Raw genomic sequence first — 15963 nt, 5'->3', positions numbered from 1 at the left:
GAAATTTTCCAACTGTGAAAGCTGTGACGAGTGGCAAACGCAATAGCTAAACAGGAAGGTTTAACCGAACAAGATGGGAATATCGAGTGATAACAAAAACACAACACCAAAGGTTCTTTTCAGAATCATCAACATGTTCATAAAGAGTAAACAGTAAACTAATCCATTTTTCAGGTAGATAGGTAGGTATTCACGTAGGAGAAGAAAATAAAACAATATATTTAAAATATATATTTAACAAAAGCTGTTCCGTTTGTATAGTCCTACGTCACTCCGGTTATGTCCCCGACATTACCCACCCGTCTTTTTTTTGCGGCGAACGGATTTTAACGATTTGCATCGAATCGGAAATTTTCTAAGATTTGTTTGTTATACTATACATTACAATCCCATAGTCTGTATATGGTTTAAATTGATGAAAATTGTAAGCATTCCCATTTCCCCATACATTTGTTCTGTCCATTTGTGTGCTTTCCCGAACAGAGCTGGCAATAACGGGCAACTTATGCAGCCGCTAGAATAGAAACGACGAAGAGGGATAGCAAAAAGAGAATATTTGCGAATTAAACTCCACCCTTGCATAGAAAGTAAGCTGTCGCAAGCGTATAAGTATTGCATCTCTTCTGAGGAAAATTCTCAGAATCGTTCTATGCCCGAAACAACAAAAGTCGCTTTTTCTGCTCGTTTTGTGTTCTATGTTTCCCCTCGAGCTGTGAACGCTAGCGAATATTTCACATGAAGTGTGTTTCGATGTTTCATTTTTGTCGCTGCAACTGTGTGCATCTGTTAGACGCGTGTTTAATGCTTGTTGAATGGCGATGCATGGAAGATGCCTGTCACTAAATACTCAGTGCAATGCTTGCATTGATATAAACAAACAAATTGCGACATATGACCAATTAGTGTATTGTTCTCACAAAGGCAAAAAAGAATAGTTGCTTCTCGAAATGATTCTACAGAACCACGCAAGTCATTAAAACTTTTCAGGCTCCCCGGAACTTTTTACTTGAAAGTTATTTATGAAATTTCGACGTATTCGCAAATAATATCCGAAATGATGAACCAACAATTTAAAAAAAAATTTGCGTAGTCCTACGTCGTGTCTCGGATACAATCCCTCGATTTTTTTTTCTATTTATTCAGTTATGCAGAAAAAGACAAGCACAAGTCTAAATAGTTAAGATCTACATAAATATGAGCCTAAGTCGAATAAATCTATGACTACAGAAATGTATTATGGATAAAAATAGCATTTTCTCTTTCGTTGCCATGTTGCCCGGAACATTGTTTGTAGGGGGTTGTGATAACGCGGTGAGCCAGGTGAAGTATTTTGAGTAACTTATGGCCATGAGTGCTCTATTTTACCATTGGGTGCTAAATCCTACTATGTATGGAAATGGGAAAGGAGAATGGGCAAGTGCATTTGAGGAAGTGAAGCGGGTTTTTAAGAAAGACAGATATGAGGAACATAAAATTAAGATCGCGACTACTTAAGCTATTATAATCTGATACGCGTGAGTATATCCTTTCAAACTTCTAAATCAGCAGCCAGTCAAATTCATTAATTGCATTTTTACATAACCAAACAACATGCTTGATATTATGACATCCTGGACCACAATTACATGAATTGTTAGTAGCAAAACCTACACGATAAAGACGTGAATTGATCCCGAATTGATTGAACCTTGGGGAATTAAAAATGCCTGTTTGTCCGAAAAATGGAAAATAACTTGTGATACGCATAGACTCACATTGTGAGCTAACGCCGAATTGTAGCAAAAAAGATTGCTCGTTGCGTCGGGGAGAAAAGCGAGTGCAATCGGAAAAACATACCCATTTGCATCGTCACATTGTTTAACTTTTTACTATATTTTCTGTTCGTGTTTCAACCAAAAAAATGCTGTATGAATTTCCTGTCTAATGGTATGTAACACAACATATGTCGATTTGCACTGATACGATTTTGAGTAATATGCGTTTGAAATCTCTGAATGAATCGTTACATGTTTCGTAGAGTCAAAGACATAGTCCTATGTCAAAAAGATAAGATTTATTGAAACTTAATACCAGCTAGAATATCACATTTTGTTCGTATTCGCTCACGCTAATACTTCGTCACGGTCGTCATCATCCGGGAGTTGTAAGTCACGGTAAAGCCTGTGGTGTGAATGCCGTCTCTTCAAAAGAACATGAATAATTCTGAAATGATAAAGAAAAACCGGCAATCGTTCCCATCCAATCTTCATTCCAAATGCTCAAAATACTCACCCAACAAACAGTAAGTTCACAACAAATATTCCCGACGCGATGAAATTGAACAGCTCCGGCATCGTTTTCAGGCTGCAGCTGTAGATGTAGGTGAAGAGAGGTGCCGCCACGAGTGGGATGGCTGCCGTCGTCGACAGCCCCATCGAGTATATCTTCGCAATGTCGTTGGGTGGCAAAATACTGGAGCAAATTGCCATCAACGCGGCACCTTCCGTTCCCTTCAGCGGTGTTACTCCGGTCGCCATATACAACTGCCAACCGTGGCGAGCCAATCCCTTGATAAAACTGTCCCCGGCGAAGCATAGCACCGATAGCAGCGCGATTGCCAAGTCCGGTACTTCGAACACTTTCTTCAGTATTGCAATACCCACAAAGTTGCCCACTATGATCGACAGCAGCTCCGACGATTGCCAAAACGTGTAATCCTGCAGCGTCCAGTCGAACTGCTTCCGGGTGAACAAATAGAACACATTGCCTCCGGCGGTCCCGAGCACGGTGACCGCTCCGATTCCCACCGTTAACCAAATGATCCCCCGGTCATAACCGGATCTTTTCTTGCAGAATGTATTGAACATATCCCGCAGCAGATCGAATCGGAAGATCTCTCGCAGCATCCGGCCGGTACCGGCGTATGCGTCAGCGTCCTGCTGGATAACACTGTCGACGATGAAGAAATGCACATACCCAATGCTGAAGAGCATCATAAACGCAGAGATCACAAATACTGTGCTGGCAGAGACCATTCTCAGGATGAAGCTGCTGGACATCATTCCGAACAGCGAACCCGTTAGGTTGCACGCCTGCATGATTCCCATCCGCACAGTGCGGTTCTTTTCGGTGGTAACATCCGTCAGGAAGCTGAACAAGCTGGCTATCACTACAATGCTTCCGCCGGAGAAGGCCGCCGGAATGTCGGCAACGACGTAAAACCAGGGATCGAGTGGGGTCCTCGCGGAGAGTTGGCAGATGATGGATTTCAAAATGAAGGTGAAACAATAGCCTATGGAAGAAATTTGAAATATTGTGATGATTTAAATAAAACTCAAATATATTATGTATCGTTATGGGGCATAAAAAGAGCGATTCCTGCTCAAAAATATCACATAATGAACAAAACAGTCGAAAATCGTATTTTCGAAATAATCGTTTGATTTCTCAGGTATGTATCGGATGCCTATTAGAAGAAAACTCACTTTTATTGTTTAAAAATGAAAAACTTTATTCTATTTAAAGTAACTATTACCTATAATTTACATTTATTATACATTTTTGTCATTCGTCTGGCAGTGTGGAAGTCCCGCCAAAAAGAAATGATTCTCCGCGGAAAGAAATAATCAATCATGTTTTCGTAAAAATTGAAGGGTTGCAAAGCAAGTGCGTGTCCCTTATCAAGTGTGCTCGACGTAAATAGGTGGCTATCCAATGAGCTTGAGCTTGAACTAGAGCTTGGGTAAACTGTATAATTCGTAGTTACTCTCCGTCATTAGCCTGAACCAACCAAATTGCACAAAGAACACACAGAATGACGCTTGGGACTAGCAAATCATTCTCGTTGTGCAATTTTCGGTGATTCGAGCTTTAAATGGTCAATAACGACGCTGGCCACGTCCTTACAGTTACCAGGGGAAGGGAAGGAATGTTAGTATAATATTCGCCGCCCGAAGGCCAGAAGGGTCGCCTCTATAGCGTGGTTCCCTAGCGTTTATCATGGGAGGGATAATTGTTAGTGGGAGAGGTAAGAATCAGGATTCACTGAGGTAAGTGATGTGATTATGTGAACGCAAACTATCGACCACTCAACAAAACGAAATTCTGAAAATCTCATATCTCAACACGCATCAGAGATCTTTAGGTATCCTGAGAACGAAAATCTGTAACATTAATAAGATTTTTCATTTCTCGCACGTATTTGTTATCGAAATCCAATTGCAACTGCAAAATTTCACTGTGGGGAAACTGAGAAGGTAACCGAGAGAACTCCGCTCGAACCAATCAGATCAGCGATATATTCCATTATTCAATGCGCGTAGTCTTTATTTAATCCCAATCGCGGTGATGGATGGTTAACTTTGGGAAACCTGAAAAGGTAACCGAGAGAATTCCTCTACAGTCAATGACGTAAATAGGTGGCTATCCAATGGAGCTGAATCAAGTAAGTAAGCCACATATAGACTGACCAAATGTAGGGGAACCGCGGGTAGTACGGACAGTGGGGGTAATATGGACAGGTGGTCGATTTGTATAGTTACATTTCGAATTTCAGATTTCTGTTAATGAGAACATTTTCTACATGTTATTCTATAATATTTAAGCCACCCTATGGCAATGAATACTGATCAAACGTGGAAAAGGGAAACAAAAACCGAAAATCATACATGATTCCGCGTGAGGATGTAATTTTAGCTGCTTCGATATTAAGCATTTTGAGTGGTTTAATATCAAAATTCAATTCGCTGATGGCTATATTTCGGTTTGTGAGTTAACAGAAAAGCAATATTAGGTATGTACGGAAAAGTAAATTCATGTTTGAGTGGAAAAATTTCAATTATTGAAATAATTGTACTGGTGGGGTAAAACGGACAGTTGCCAGTGGGAGTGAGATAGACTGTGAAAAGTCTGTTTTATTTATACCTAAGGAATGCCCTGCGTCTATAAATGGAAATCAAATCGCCAAATGTGAACTGATTAGAAGCTGACTGAAATCAAAAGCAAAATAGTTGAGGGTCTGTCCGTTTATACTGCTGAATTCGATTTTTTCCATCATTTAACGGACATTCGTGATGAGTTCAGACCTTGGTTGAATGAAATTATTCCTCTCGTGATCGATAAACCTCTACGCTTCATAAAATACAAACCTATCCATATTACCCCCACTACATGTCCATTATACTCGCAACGAAAAAAAATTTGTACTTTTCGGTGTGTTTTAATTTTAGTAAAAAACATTGAAAAACACTTTTTTGTAAAATATCTGGCCAATTTGGTAGAAAAACAGTATATTGAATTACAATAAACTGCATCAAAGTTTTGGGAAACATGAGTTTCCAAAGATATAATTGAAGTTCTTCTTAACATGTCCGTTTTACCCCCACCTCCCCTACTGTTTTTTCGACCATTTTTCATTGTCCCGTCTTTTCATCAATTTGTACTGTATTTTGATTATAAAGAAAACAGAAATTCTTTCTCATAATTTTCAATATTTTGTTTTATTATTTGACAATCTGTTTTCAAATCCACACGGTTTGTGTAGAATACTTTAAAATATTTTGTGATTTCGTCGGTGAACACTATGCTAAATTGGTTGAGCATGGTAACACACGATTCCTAACTCTTGGACCTTCTATGGAGTGGTTTCTTAGTATTTTTAACGGAACATGATTCAGTTTCCCATCATAAAAAATTCCCTGGGATATTGTGCGAAAAAATAGCAACCCGATGTCTCATACTATAATTGCTTTTCACCAAAGTGACTTTCTAAATATCTATTGGCATTGTTGATAGAGACGATGTATCTTCTACTGAAGATGCTGGCAATTTTGATGATTTTTTCGCCCTTCCTCATGCAAAACTCGATTCACGGTTTCAATTAGCATTTTGATGTAGAACTATGTCTTTCATTTCTGTATCAAGGTGTAAGTTCAAAATTGTTTCGAAAACGAGAGCAAGGTTTTGAACGTTAATACCTCTTCGCTCACTGAACGGAGTGACAAAATGTCCAAGGGTTATATGATTGTTAATTTGTTACCCGAAAATTTGTTTCAATTTCAATTTACCAATTCGTATACACTGCGTTTCACATCTATAGAACCACTCATTTTTTCTGAGTTTCCAGAGATATGTAAGAAGTCGGCTGAATTGAAATATATAGTGTAGGATATAATAACTAACTTCATTTAAAAGACTGGTCATTTGACCTTTTTTGTTGTGTTCAGGTGCGAAACAATCAAAAAACTAAAATTCCAGTGTTTCATAACTATAGAACCAGATGGAAAAACACTCACTCCTTTACAAAATTATCGTCAATTTCAAATGAATTGCAATAAGCTTCTAATTCGTAGGTCATCTTTAGTTCTCAATCAATTCAAATAACCCATTCGGGTGGTTTTGACCAAGTCGCTCCATGTTGTAGTGTGTATTTCGTTCTACGCAGAGGATACTGCTCGTTTATGCTCTTCAAATCACTCATACTGCTTGTAAACTGCATCTACTTTTCGTACGATCACTCCTCATAAGTTCTTGATAGCGTTTTGATATGGTAACCAAGCCGACCAGCCCAGAATCTGAAGCCCCTATTCAATAAACCATGCCTTGACTTTTCGGATGTTATGAATTGATGCCAAATTACCCAATTATCACGGTGTTTTTTTATGTAAAAACAGGAGTAAATGATTCTAAAATACTTCATTGCACTTCTGACTGTACATTCGTGTTACCATGCACTACAATCGAATTGACTAGAAATGAAATGACGAGCGTTAAAAGCGAGGATGCCCGATGAACTAGTCATGGTGACGGCGAATGCTGGAGTAGTCCTACTCGAAGCAAAGCGACTGACAGGACAGTCGGAAGGGGAAGGCGGCCCTGATCCGACCTCCTGAATTGCAAAGGCCATTCATCGCATAAAATTCTCGTTTTATGGCAACTTTGACATTTAAATGAGTGCTATAACTCTTAACTATGTTTTATACTGGTCGGTGTGGTTCATGAGTGCTTAAGTCTCATTTTTCGACACCTTCAAACATGGTGATCCTAAACCGACCTTCTCCTGTTCCAGAACCGGCATCTGATTTTTTGCCCATTACGTGTTATCGTGATAACCATTACCGGAATGTTTGTGAAAATTGTAAAATGTCGTTATAGGATTTTTTCTCTGATTGCACTAAGTATTAACTATTTTACTGAGTCCCAAAAGAAAATATGAAACATTGCGCAAATCATATTATTGCGTATAGCAGAAACAGAAACATATTTTTTACATAAAATTGGGGAAAATTTGTTTTTTCGAACCATCGGTTAACACATTAAGGACCGCACATTTTGGGTCAAACTTGAACGCTTCATTTGTTCGAATTCTACGAATAAGATCGTTTCCTTTGATGTGGATGAAACGAAAGCGAGCCATCGGTAGACCTCGTTAGATTCTTGGCAAACCAAGGATTTAACCTTCAAGCGTAGAAAACACGGGTTATTTCGTGATCCATCCGTGACAGACGGAACGCGAATCACGAGAAATCTCGTGAGCGGTCTGCAATGTGTAACTTTTAAAAATCATATCTCGAAAAAAAAACGAAAAAAAAGCATCTCTGATATCGAGATATGTTATGTAAAAAATCTTCAGCTTAAAAAAAAATATATAAGCGAATATAGCGTCTCTAGTTCAAAGGCATGCAAACAATAAAATACAACTACAGGGTCTTTCAGATTAAACGCTCACGCAAAAAAATCGAATAGCTCCTTATAAAAAAAATTTTCGCTTTGTCGATTATAACACTGCATTCCCCACTTAGAGACGATAATATTCGGCTACTTGTTCAGTCTGATCGGATGGTTTTTAGTGTCAAGATGTTCAATTTACAAGAACGTGTATTTTCAAATTTCAAAATTTCTCGTCGTCGATTACTTCCTCTAGGGGTACGTGAAGGACCGTTGCCAATTCACAATTCCTGTGTCTGGAGCTGGTGAGGGAGTGTTCCAACTTGCTACCTCAGGCAAGTACGGCTGTAATAGCGCTTCTTCGCTTCCTGAAATTGGTCCTATTAACAGTGACACCAACCCTGAAGCATCCGTCGATTCTGCTGCTTGTGGGTCACCATTATCGAAACAGAACATCATCACCGTACGCACGAATTTTGGATTTTGCCCTGGTGAATGAAGCTACGCTCTCACGATGACATCTCGAAGAAGCAGCCGAACCGCTCTCCGTTCTTGACTCCAACCATCTTGCATTGGAGTTTACAGTTAGTCTCTCACAATCCATCGTACTTGACTTGACTTTCGTCGAACCAATTCTGAAGGCTTACTAGAAGCCCTTCGCCAAATCGAGTGACATTTCTTAGAATCCGTTGACGATAGAAACGTTGCAGTTGATTGCTTTACAAGCTTGCTTAAAAGTCATTTGGTTGATTTCATCCCGCTGCGGAGACCGTCTCTTAAGCCTAAGACATTTAAAATGTTTAAGATCGAAGGCGCTTCGAGTCTATTGCCGATCCCGATGCTTATATACCAAGCAACATTTCGCACGGGCTAGTGACAGTTACCGAATATATAACCGCTATTTATACAGACGCACTGCATACGGACTCAAGAACATTTACGCAGACATCCTGCACATTTTTGGAAATTCTAACGAAGGGTTACCCGCGGAAAATTTTGTGGGCAACGAGGTTGTTAATTCAACTGCAGAAAAATGTAGATTGTTTGCAACTCACTTCAAAAGCGCATTCAATGACACGTTTCCATCGAGAATCTTGGACGCTTGTAGAGATCAGTGCCATAAATTAGCAAAATTTATTCACGAATGGAGGAATTAGATTTTTCCCAGTATCGGGTGAATTCTCTTCTGTTAAAACTCAACTCCATATCTGGCATAATGAGTATAACACAAGAGTCGAGACGCGTGAACTTTGTCTGGTATATTGATCGAAAACAGCATTTCGAATTTCGAAAAGCCTGCATTCAGGCACTTTCGTTACTGTCAATAATTTTAGGCGATTATCACGAACGTTAAGTTGATCTTCATCACTTGCAGTGAATTTTTATTGAAAAAGTGTTACCCATTGCATATATAAATGGTGGTGTATGTCATTTCCGGGCAATCGTGATTAGATTCATAAAACGTAGCCAGAGTTATTCTATACATTGCCATTGCCAAAGTCGCCAAAAACAAGAATTTTGTGTGATGAATTGCCATCCTTTACCATTAATCGGTTTCACTCTCAATTGGTGACGCTGAATTTTATGCTTTGATTTTCACTAACACGCAATGATCTTCATTTTCGACCTTACGAATACCATGACGAAAAAGAAGATGCAAATGAAAAATGAACTTCTTGGCAAGCTGATGTTGATGTTCATTCCACTGGGGTTCATTGATAGTGTTGTTCCATATTTATCGACTCTCGCTTGAGCAGTAGGTTATCAATACAAGGAAGGCAGAAATTCGCCGAATTTGAATGTCGTGAACGTGAATATTTTCAGCACTGGTAGAAATACACCAAGAGATGTGTGCCATCTGGGAAACCTCGAGATCACACCACATCAAGTGAAATTCGCCATAAACAAATTGAAAATTTCAATATCCAGCCCTGATGGAATACCTACCTACATCCTCAAAAAATGTTATGATGAGTTGGTTTCTTCGCTCACGTCCATCTTAAATCTGTCATTAAGACAACGCTTCTTTCCCACAAACTGGAAGACGTCTATCATGTTTCTTATGCTTAAAAAAGGGGATCGACAGAATGTTGAGAACTACATAGGAATAACAAGGTTTTCGAAATTCTTATGAACGACAGACTTTTCGACTCTTGCAAAAATTACATTGCCATGGATCAGCACGGGTTTTATTCTAAAAGGCCAACTACCACGAACCTAGTTCAGTTCGCCTCTTTTTGTATCAAAAACATTTATGCTGGTGCCCAAGTCGACACCGTCTACAACAGACATGAAATCAGCCTTCGTTCCACCGCAAGCTCAATCCGATAGAATACGATTACGCAAATGACGGACAGCCTCTCGATTGTGTCTCTCAAGTTCGTGATCTTGGCTTCATCCTACACTCAGCATTCACCTTCCAATCACACTACAACGACATTATATCTAGAGCTAACGGCCACCTGGGATTCATGTTTGAAATATCCCAAGAGTTTAACGACCCACTTTGCCTCCGGTCTCTATACTGCACTCTGGTGCGATCGATTCTGGAATTTAACTCTCTAGTTTGGTGCCCATACCAGTCAACATGTACCGCAAGAGTCGAAGCAAACAGAGGAAATTCGTTAGACATGCTCCGACGTATTCCGTGATCAGTGTGTGTGAGTGTGTTTGTTGCAAAAATTTTCAACGGAGAAGCTGACGCACCGAAATTATTAGGACAACTTAACATCTACGCTCCTGAACGATTGCTTCGCCAACGGAACTTTCTGTTTCTTGAGCCCCGAAATAGTTTGTACGGCCTCCATGACCCTGTGCGATCCATGTCGGCAAGTTTCAATGAAGTCCTTGCTCACTTCGATTTTGGCTCCACTGTGTCCGCATTCAAACACAGACTCACAGAACTGAATAGGATGAACCACTGACAACGACAATAACAATGAACAAGGACCCAGTTCCCAATCAGTTTTATGTTATTTTTTTTTTATGATCAGACCACAATTATTATTTACGCCTATTATTATTTACTTTTTTATATTTGTTGTGTTCAAAATGTGCTGCTTTTTTACATGTATATGTTTTGCATGTGAATGAAAAGATATGGAGTTTTTAGGCCTTTTCTGTTTGGCTTTTCCCCATCTCAATTCATTAAGACATCAAAAAGTCAGACGAATAAATATACAAATATACAAATATAAATATACAAATATGTTAATAAGCCACAAAATTTGGATGAACTTAAAGAAGAAATAACTCGGATATCCAACATCATCGAAGTTGTAATGTTGGAATTGTGCATGAAGAATTTCGTTCACCGTTTAAAACGCGTTATCGAAAAAAGGGGTGGTCATATAGAAAATATCCTAGAATAAGCTTTATTTTCGTTTTTTAAAATAAAAATCGATTCTCTTTTGTAGAAGTTATTAAAATTTGTTGCGTGAGCTTTTAATCTGGAACACCATGTACAGTTAATAATCACGAAAATAAAATCAATTTGTTCTACAGGTTCTATATTTTTATAAAAGGTTAGTTCATTGGCTTTAATTTGATATGTCGATCATCTAAATCGGTTCATTGGTTCGAAAGTTATGGATTTAAAAAAAACCTTTTTTTTTGAAAAAGTGGAAAAAATGATTTTTCGGACCACCCTAAAATGGAAATGGGTACCCTAATAAAAAATTAAAAAACCGGTCTAATGTTTTGCGATAAAGAAAAAAAATACCACTTTTGACGAAAATCTGAGAACCACTATTTCGGTTTGACATGGAATAGCTGATAGTTTGGATGTCTGCACTTCTTATCGATCCTCGTGAAAACTGTCTCAACTCCTAATCATATCAAATAAAAGTCACCAAGTGAAGTGAAGTCACCATGCATAACCTGCAAGATTTTCTAGGCTACGTAAACAGGCTCAAATACAGTCATTAACTCATGGTCGGAGTTATGACCTCTCTTCATCCACACCACTCTACTGGGCTGTAGCGTAGTCCGCCTCCGCGTGGTGCAGCCTGGGTAACGCTAAATGGACTATTCGGGCCCCTAATTCCACGGTGTGCAAACGAATAAGAAGAAGACTATCTATCCCCAGAGGGTAGATAGTAGTAGTGTGGTGTGCGGTACCACCTTTCTGGTCTTAAAGACCAAGAATGGGGAAGGGCTTCCTCGGAATCCCTTGATAATCAGTAAATCACTGGTCCACTTCAGCGAGTATATCGTTGGAGCTAGGACCAGTGATAGAGGTCGAAAGTATATCGTTGAAGTTTCCAACAGGAGTCAAGCTGAAAAGCTGGCGAAAATTGGAAAACTCATCGATAATACAGAGGTGAAATGTTCGTTCCACCCCACCCTTAATACGTCCAGGGGGGTGGTTTTCTGTCGCGATTAACGTGACGGGTCCGTCACTGATGACGCATCAGCCATTGGGATACTCGACTGTAATGCTAAGACTAGCATGAGAGTCCCCAATGAGTTTAGCATCTTCTCGTGTGAAGCTCTCGCCATTAAGTTGACATTAGAGAGCGTCACCAATGCTGATAGCGTCGTTGTTTGTTCGGATTCGGCGAGCGTCCTCAAAGCTGTAGAAGGTGGTACTATCAAACACCTCATCACTCAAGAAATTGAAGAGCAGCTGAGAGGAAGTAGTGCGATCCTATGTTGGATTCCGGATCACACCGGGATCCCGGGGAACGAGGAAGCCGATCGGCTTGCTAACGAAGGGCGGAGAGGCTCCATTACCAGTATGGGTATACCTGGTAAGGACCTCATTAGAAGGGCGAACAATTCCATTCTCCTCACTTGGGAAGCCGAATGGAATCGTGAAAGGGACCTGCAGCTTCGTAGAATTAAAGCATTAACCGGCAAAAGGAGGGACCGAGCCAACACGTATGAACAGTGAATTCTCTCGCGTCTTCGCATCGGGCATACGTGGTTGATTCATAACTTCCTAGCAAAGAAAGAAGAGCCCCCTACATGTTGCGGCACCTGCCTGACTGTGGGTCATATTCTAACGGAATGCATACGAACTGCGGACCTTCGTAGGAGGTACGGCTTAACCGGTGGCCTAGATGTCGTTTTGAAGAACGACACACGGAAAGAAAGAGACACTCTGGATTTCCTTAAAGAGGCTAACCTGATTCAGTACATTTGATACTGCAATCAAAAATTTGAACGCTTACACCCTGGTATCATGTACCAGGGTAATCTAAAAGAGGCGCCTGCGCCCACCTGAAATGATTACCTACAAGTATTGTGTAACTTTGAGTGGTTGCTCCGTTGTGTAAAGGGGAATAAAGAGACGAATGACTGTCATACAGTTCAAAGTCTCTATAATTCAAAACAACAACAACAACCACTCTGCTGCTTGCTACAAGAAACATCGGGCTGTTGTCCTATTAATAACACAATAATAATCATACCAACTGCCTCCGCTGTCCGCTCCAAATGAACAATGCCACAAATGATCTTTATTCGGAACGGAACTCGACATTTTCAATACTTTGAAGAAGTAAGTTATTTATTATTTTTGCAGAATAACACTAATGATACTGTTGTTAACAGCAGCTGGGCTGCACCAGCTTACTTACCAATGCATGGAATTATAATCACTGGCTTTCGTCCGAATCGATCTGACCATGGGCCCATCAATAATCCACACAGCGCTGGGATCACTGATATCAACACATTGCTGGTCATCGTTATCTTGGCGGCACTCGGCTGCACCGCCGTCTCCAGATCGTCCACTTCCGTAGAGTTGGCATTGGTCCCGAGCAGAAGACACAAGCTATGATTATAGCCCTGATAGACACACGTTTGGTAGATGACTTGATTCGCTAACACGATGCCTGGGTTTGGTCAAATACAAACCGGAAAGAACTTCAAATAAAAAATCACTAATTCATAACCGCTTCAAAAAAATAATAACCTGACACGCTGCAGCCGAAGCTGAGTGCTATTGCGACGGGTTCCAGATATGAACATTGCGATCTCCGAACGATTTCAGATTCACTGGACGATGCGCTTCCTTCGCTGCTGGGCTGTAACAGGGGACTTTGTTCATCACTGTTAGCACTCCCTGCAGACACACTTCTTGCTCTGTTCATGTTGAATTCGGATTTGGAACTCACTACGCGCAAGTCGACACGATATGAAGCAAATTTCGCTGGGCTTTATCTCACAGCATTTGGAAACCACCGATTATTTTCTGCTTGACATTTTGAATAAGCTTGATAAGTGCCCCATTGGCAAAAAAAAAATCGCGTCTGGGCGTGTGAATCACCCCTTCGATTGTGGAGATAGAATCCACCTGGGTAAACACTGATTTTCTCTTTGACAAAATGATGGTCCGATTCGACAACTCACAACAGTTGACTTTGTGAACGTTACCATCCAGCAGCAAATTTCTAACGTTACTGCGGGGCTAATGCATGCGCGGTTCCCGCATGTTCACGCGATACAGCCGATTCACGCCAATCGTGACATTGTCTTTTATCAAGATTATCGATTGAGGAAACGAAACTCGCACTGAACTGTTTGAAAACAACAGAGATTAAAAACGCGCAAAAAAGTATCATCCATATGAATCATCCGTGAATCATAATATTATGCTCGCATTAACAGATGATGCCGCGCGGAGGCACGATTGCGTGTGATCGCTTGTGTCAATGTCAGGTCGTTGTCGCGATCGTAATTGAAAGTACTCTAATCTTATCGCGATTCTGGTGGGAACTGCGCTTAATGAACGCCAGCTGCGCCTCATGGAAGTCTCTGCCTCATTAAATACAACCACAGTCGAACGAATTGCAGAACAATATAACGAACGCAGTGTTGTACCCTATTCAGCTTTACTGGCGTCAAGACCATTGGGTTCAGATTGATTCAATCCTGACAGCGCACCCTGGACCATAATTTGCTACGTGATGAACGGAACAAAGAAAAGAATGATAGCAATTATCCACACGAAGCTAGACGTTGCCGTTCCTACTACTGCGAAGTGTAGATATGTCAAATCGAGATCATTCAGTCGTTCAGTTGGCATTTGCAACTCCATTGAAGTTGATGTAGTAAATGTGAATTTGAGGTACTCAAATCCAGATACATTCATAATAATTATGATACACACCTGTTTTATGTTTTCATACATTGGACATGTAAACCCAATCTATTAACTTGTACTTTGTTTTAATATGTCCATAACTGTAAAATCATAAGTGATGCAGCAAAAGATCATGCCAACAGCCTAACGTATGCATTAACCCATTGCGTTCGAATGCCTGTTCTCAGCCACCACAACAAGGAACCATACCAATCTTACACTTTATTTAATCATGTACCAGTTTACATACTTCTAAACGAAACTTTAAAAAATATGGGTCTGGTTTGTATTTCGTTGTCTCACATGTTATGCATCACAGCTCTTTTAGGGAAAATAATTCCGACCAGTACGCAAAGGGTCAAAAATGGACTTATTTCGGATGGCGATGGAAAAAAAACTACGAATGATATTTTAATGGATAAAATTTTACTTAAATCCTACATTTATTAAGCCTCCTACGTAAATGCTTCGACGCAATCCCGGGCGGCCTTAAGGTACTTGACCAGAACCCCAGCCATGTCCGATGAGAAGATGAATATCGACATGTTCTTCAGCTCTTTCGTAGCCTTGCCGTTTAGCTACCTCACCGTTTTGGCCACGAAAGTATTGGAGTTTGAAGTTCGTCTAAAAATTATCTATCGGTCGCAGCTTGGGAACGTTAAGATGGCTGGCGATCTTCGGTACAACGGCATAGTGGGTCCGGCCAAAATACCACATTCATCACCGCGTGATGAATGTGGGAGATACCTATATTCGACGTCATTGCTTACCTCCTTGGTGGGGGACGTTTAAATGATGTGCGCAAAACCGTCCACCCCCATTTGAAATCAAAGTATTCCAATATTAAAAGTTTTTCTTCAAACTTTTCGGTATTCCAGCCAACACTACGTAAAAGTAGGTAATAAGAAAACCATTTTACCATTCCAATATCGTTGATTTATTTTTCAGAAAACAGGAAGTGGGTGATATCTGTGGTATAACCCCATGGTTGACGTAGGACTATCGTTGATTTAGTGATCATTTGTTTGAAGTTGAATCTGAATCCATTCTGAATGAATGAATAAAGAAAATTTTGGGGGACTTCCAACGTAACGAGGCACGAAGTTTCATGCAACCAATATTGGATACTAAAATATTCTACTGATGGGGAAGAATAACCTTTAGAAGCTTTCCTGTTACTTGCACATCACGCAACAAAATACATTTGATCGCGGTACTATATGAATAGA

The 15963-nt window shown here is 40.1% G+C and overlaps 1 protein-coding gene across 1 annotated transcript; it reads right to left on the bottom strand.

Annotated features, from left to right (window-relative positions):
• Positions 1-2033: 2033 nt before the first annotated feature.
• Positions 2034-14358, bottom strand: LOC129767699 (tetracycline resistance protein, class E-like). The gene is made up of 4 exons (XM_055768855.1): positions 13565-14358; positions 13227-13484; positions 2272-3271; positions 2034-2202 (listed from the first exon to the last, which is right to left on the bottom strand). Exons 1-4 carry the CDS (start codon positions 13740-13742, stop codon positions 2103-2105), a joined length of 1536 nt encoding a protein of 511 aa, XP_055624830.1. The 5' UTR covers positions 13743-14358; the 3' UTR covers positions 2034-2102.
• Positions 14359-15963: the final 1605 nt, after the last annotated feature.

Source organism: Toxorhynchites rutilus, chromosome 2 (assembly GCF_029784135.1).
Source record: "Toxorhynchites rutilus septentrionalis strain SRP chromosome 2, ASM2978413v1, whole genome shotgun sequence".
Classification (NCBI taxonomy): domain Eukaryota; kingdom Metazoa; phylum Arthropoda; class Insecta; order Diptera; family Culicidae; genus Toxorhynchites; species Toxorhynchites rutilus.
This window is presented reverse-complemented; position numbering and strand designations above follow the sequence as displayed.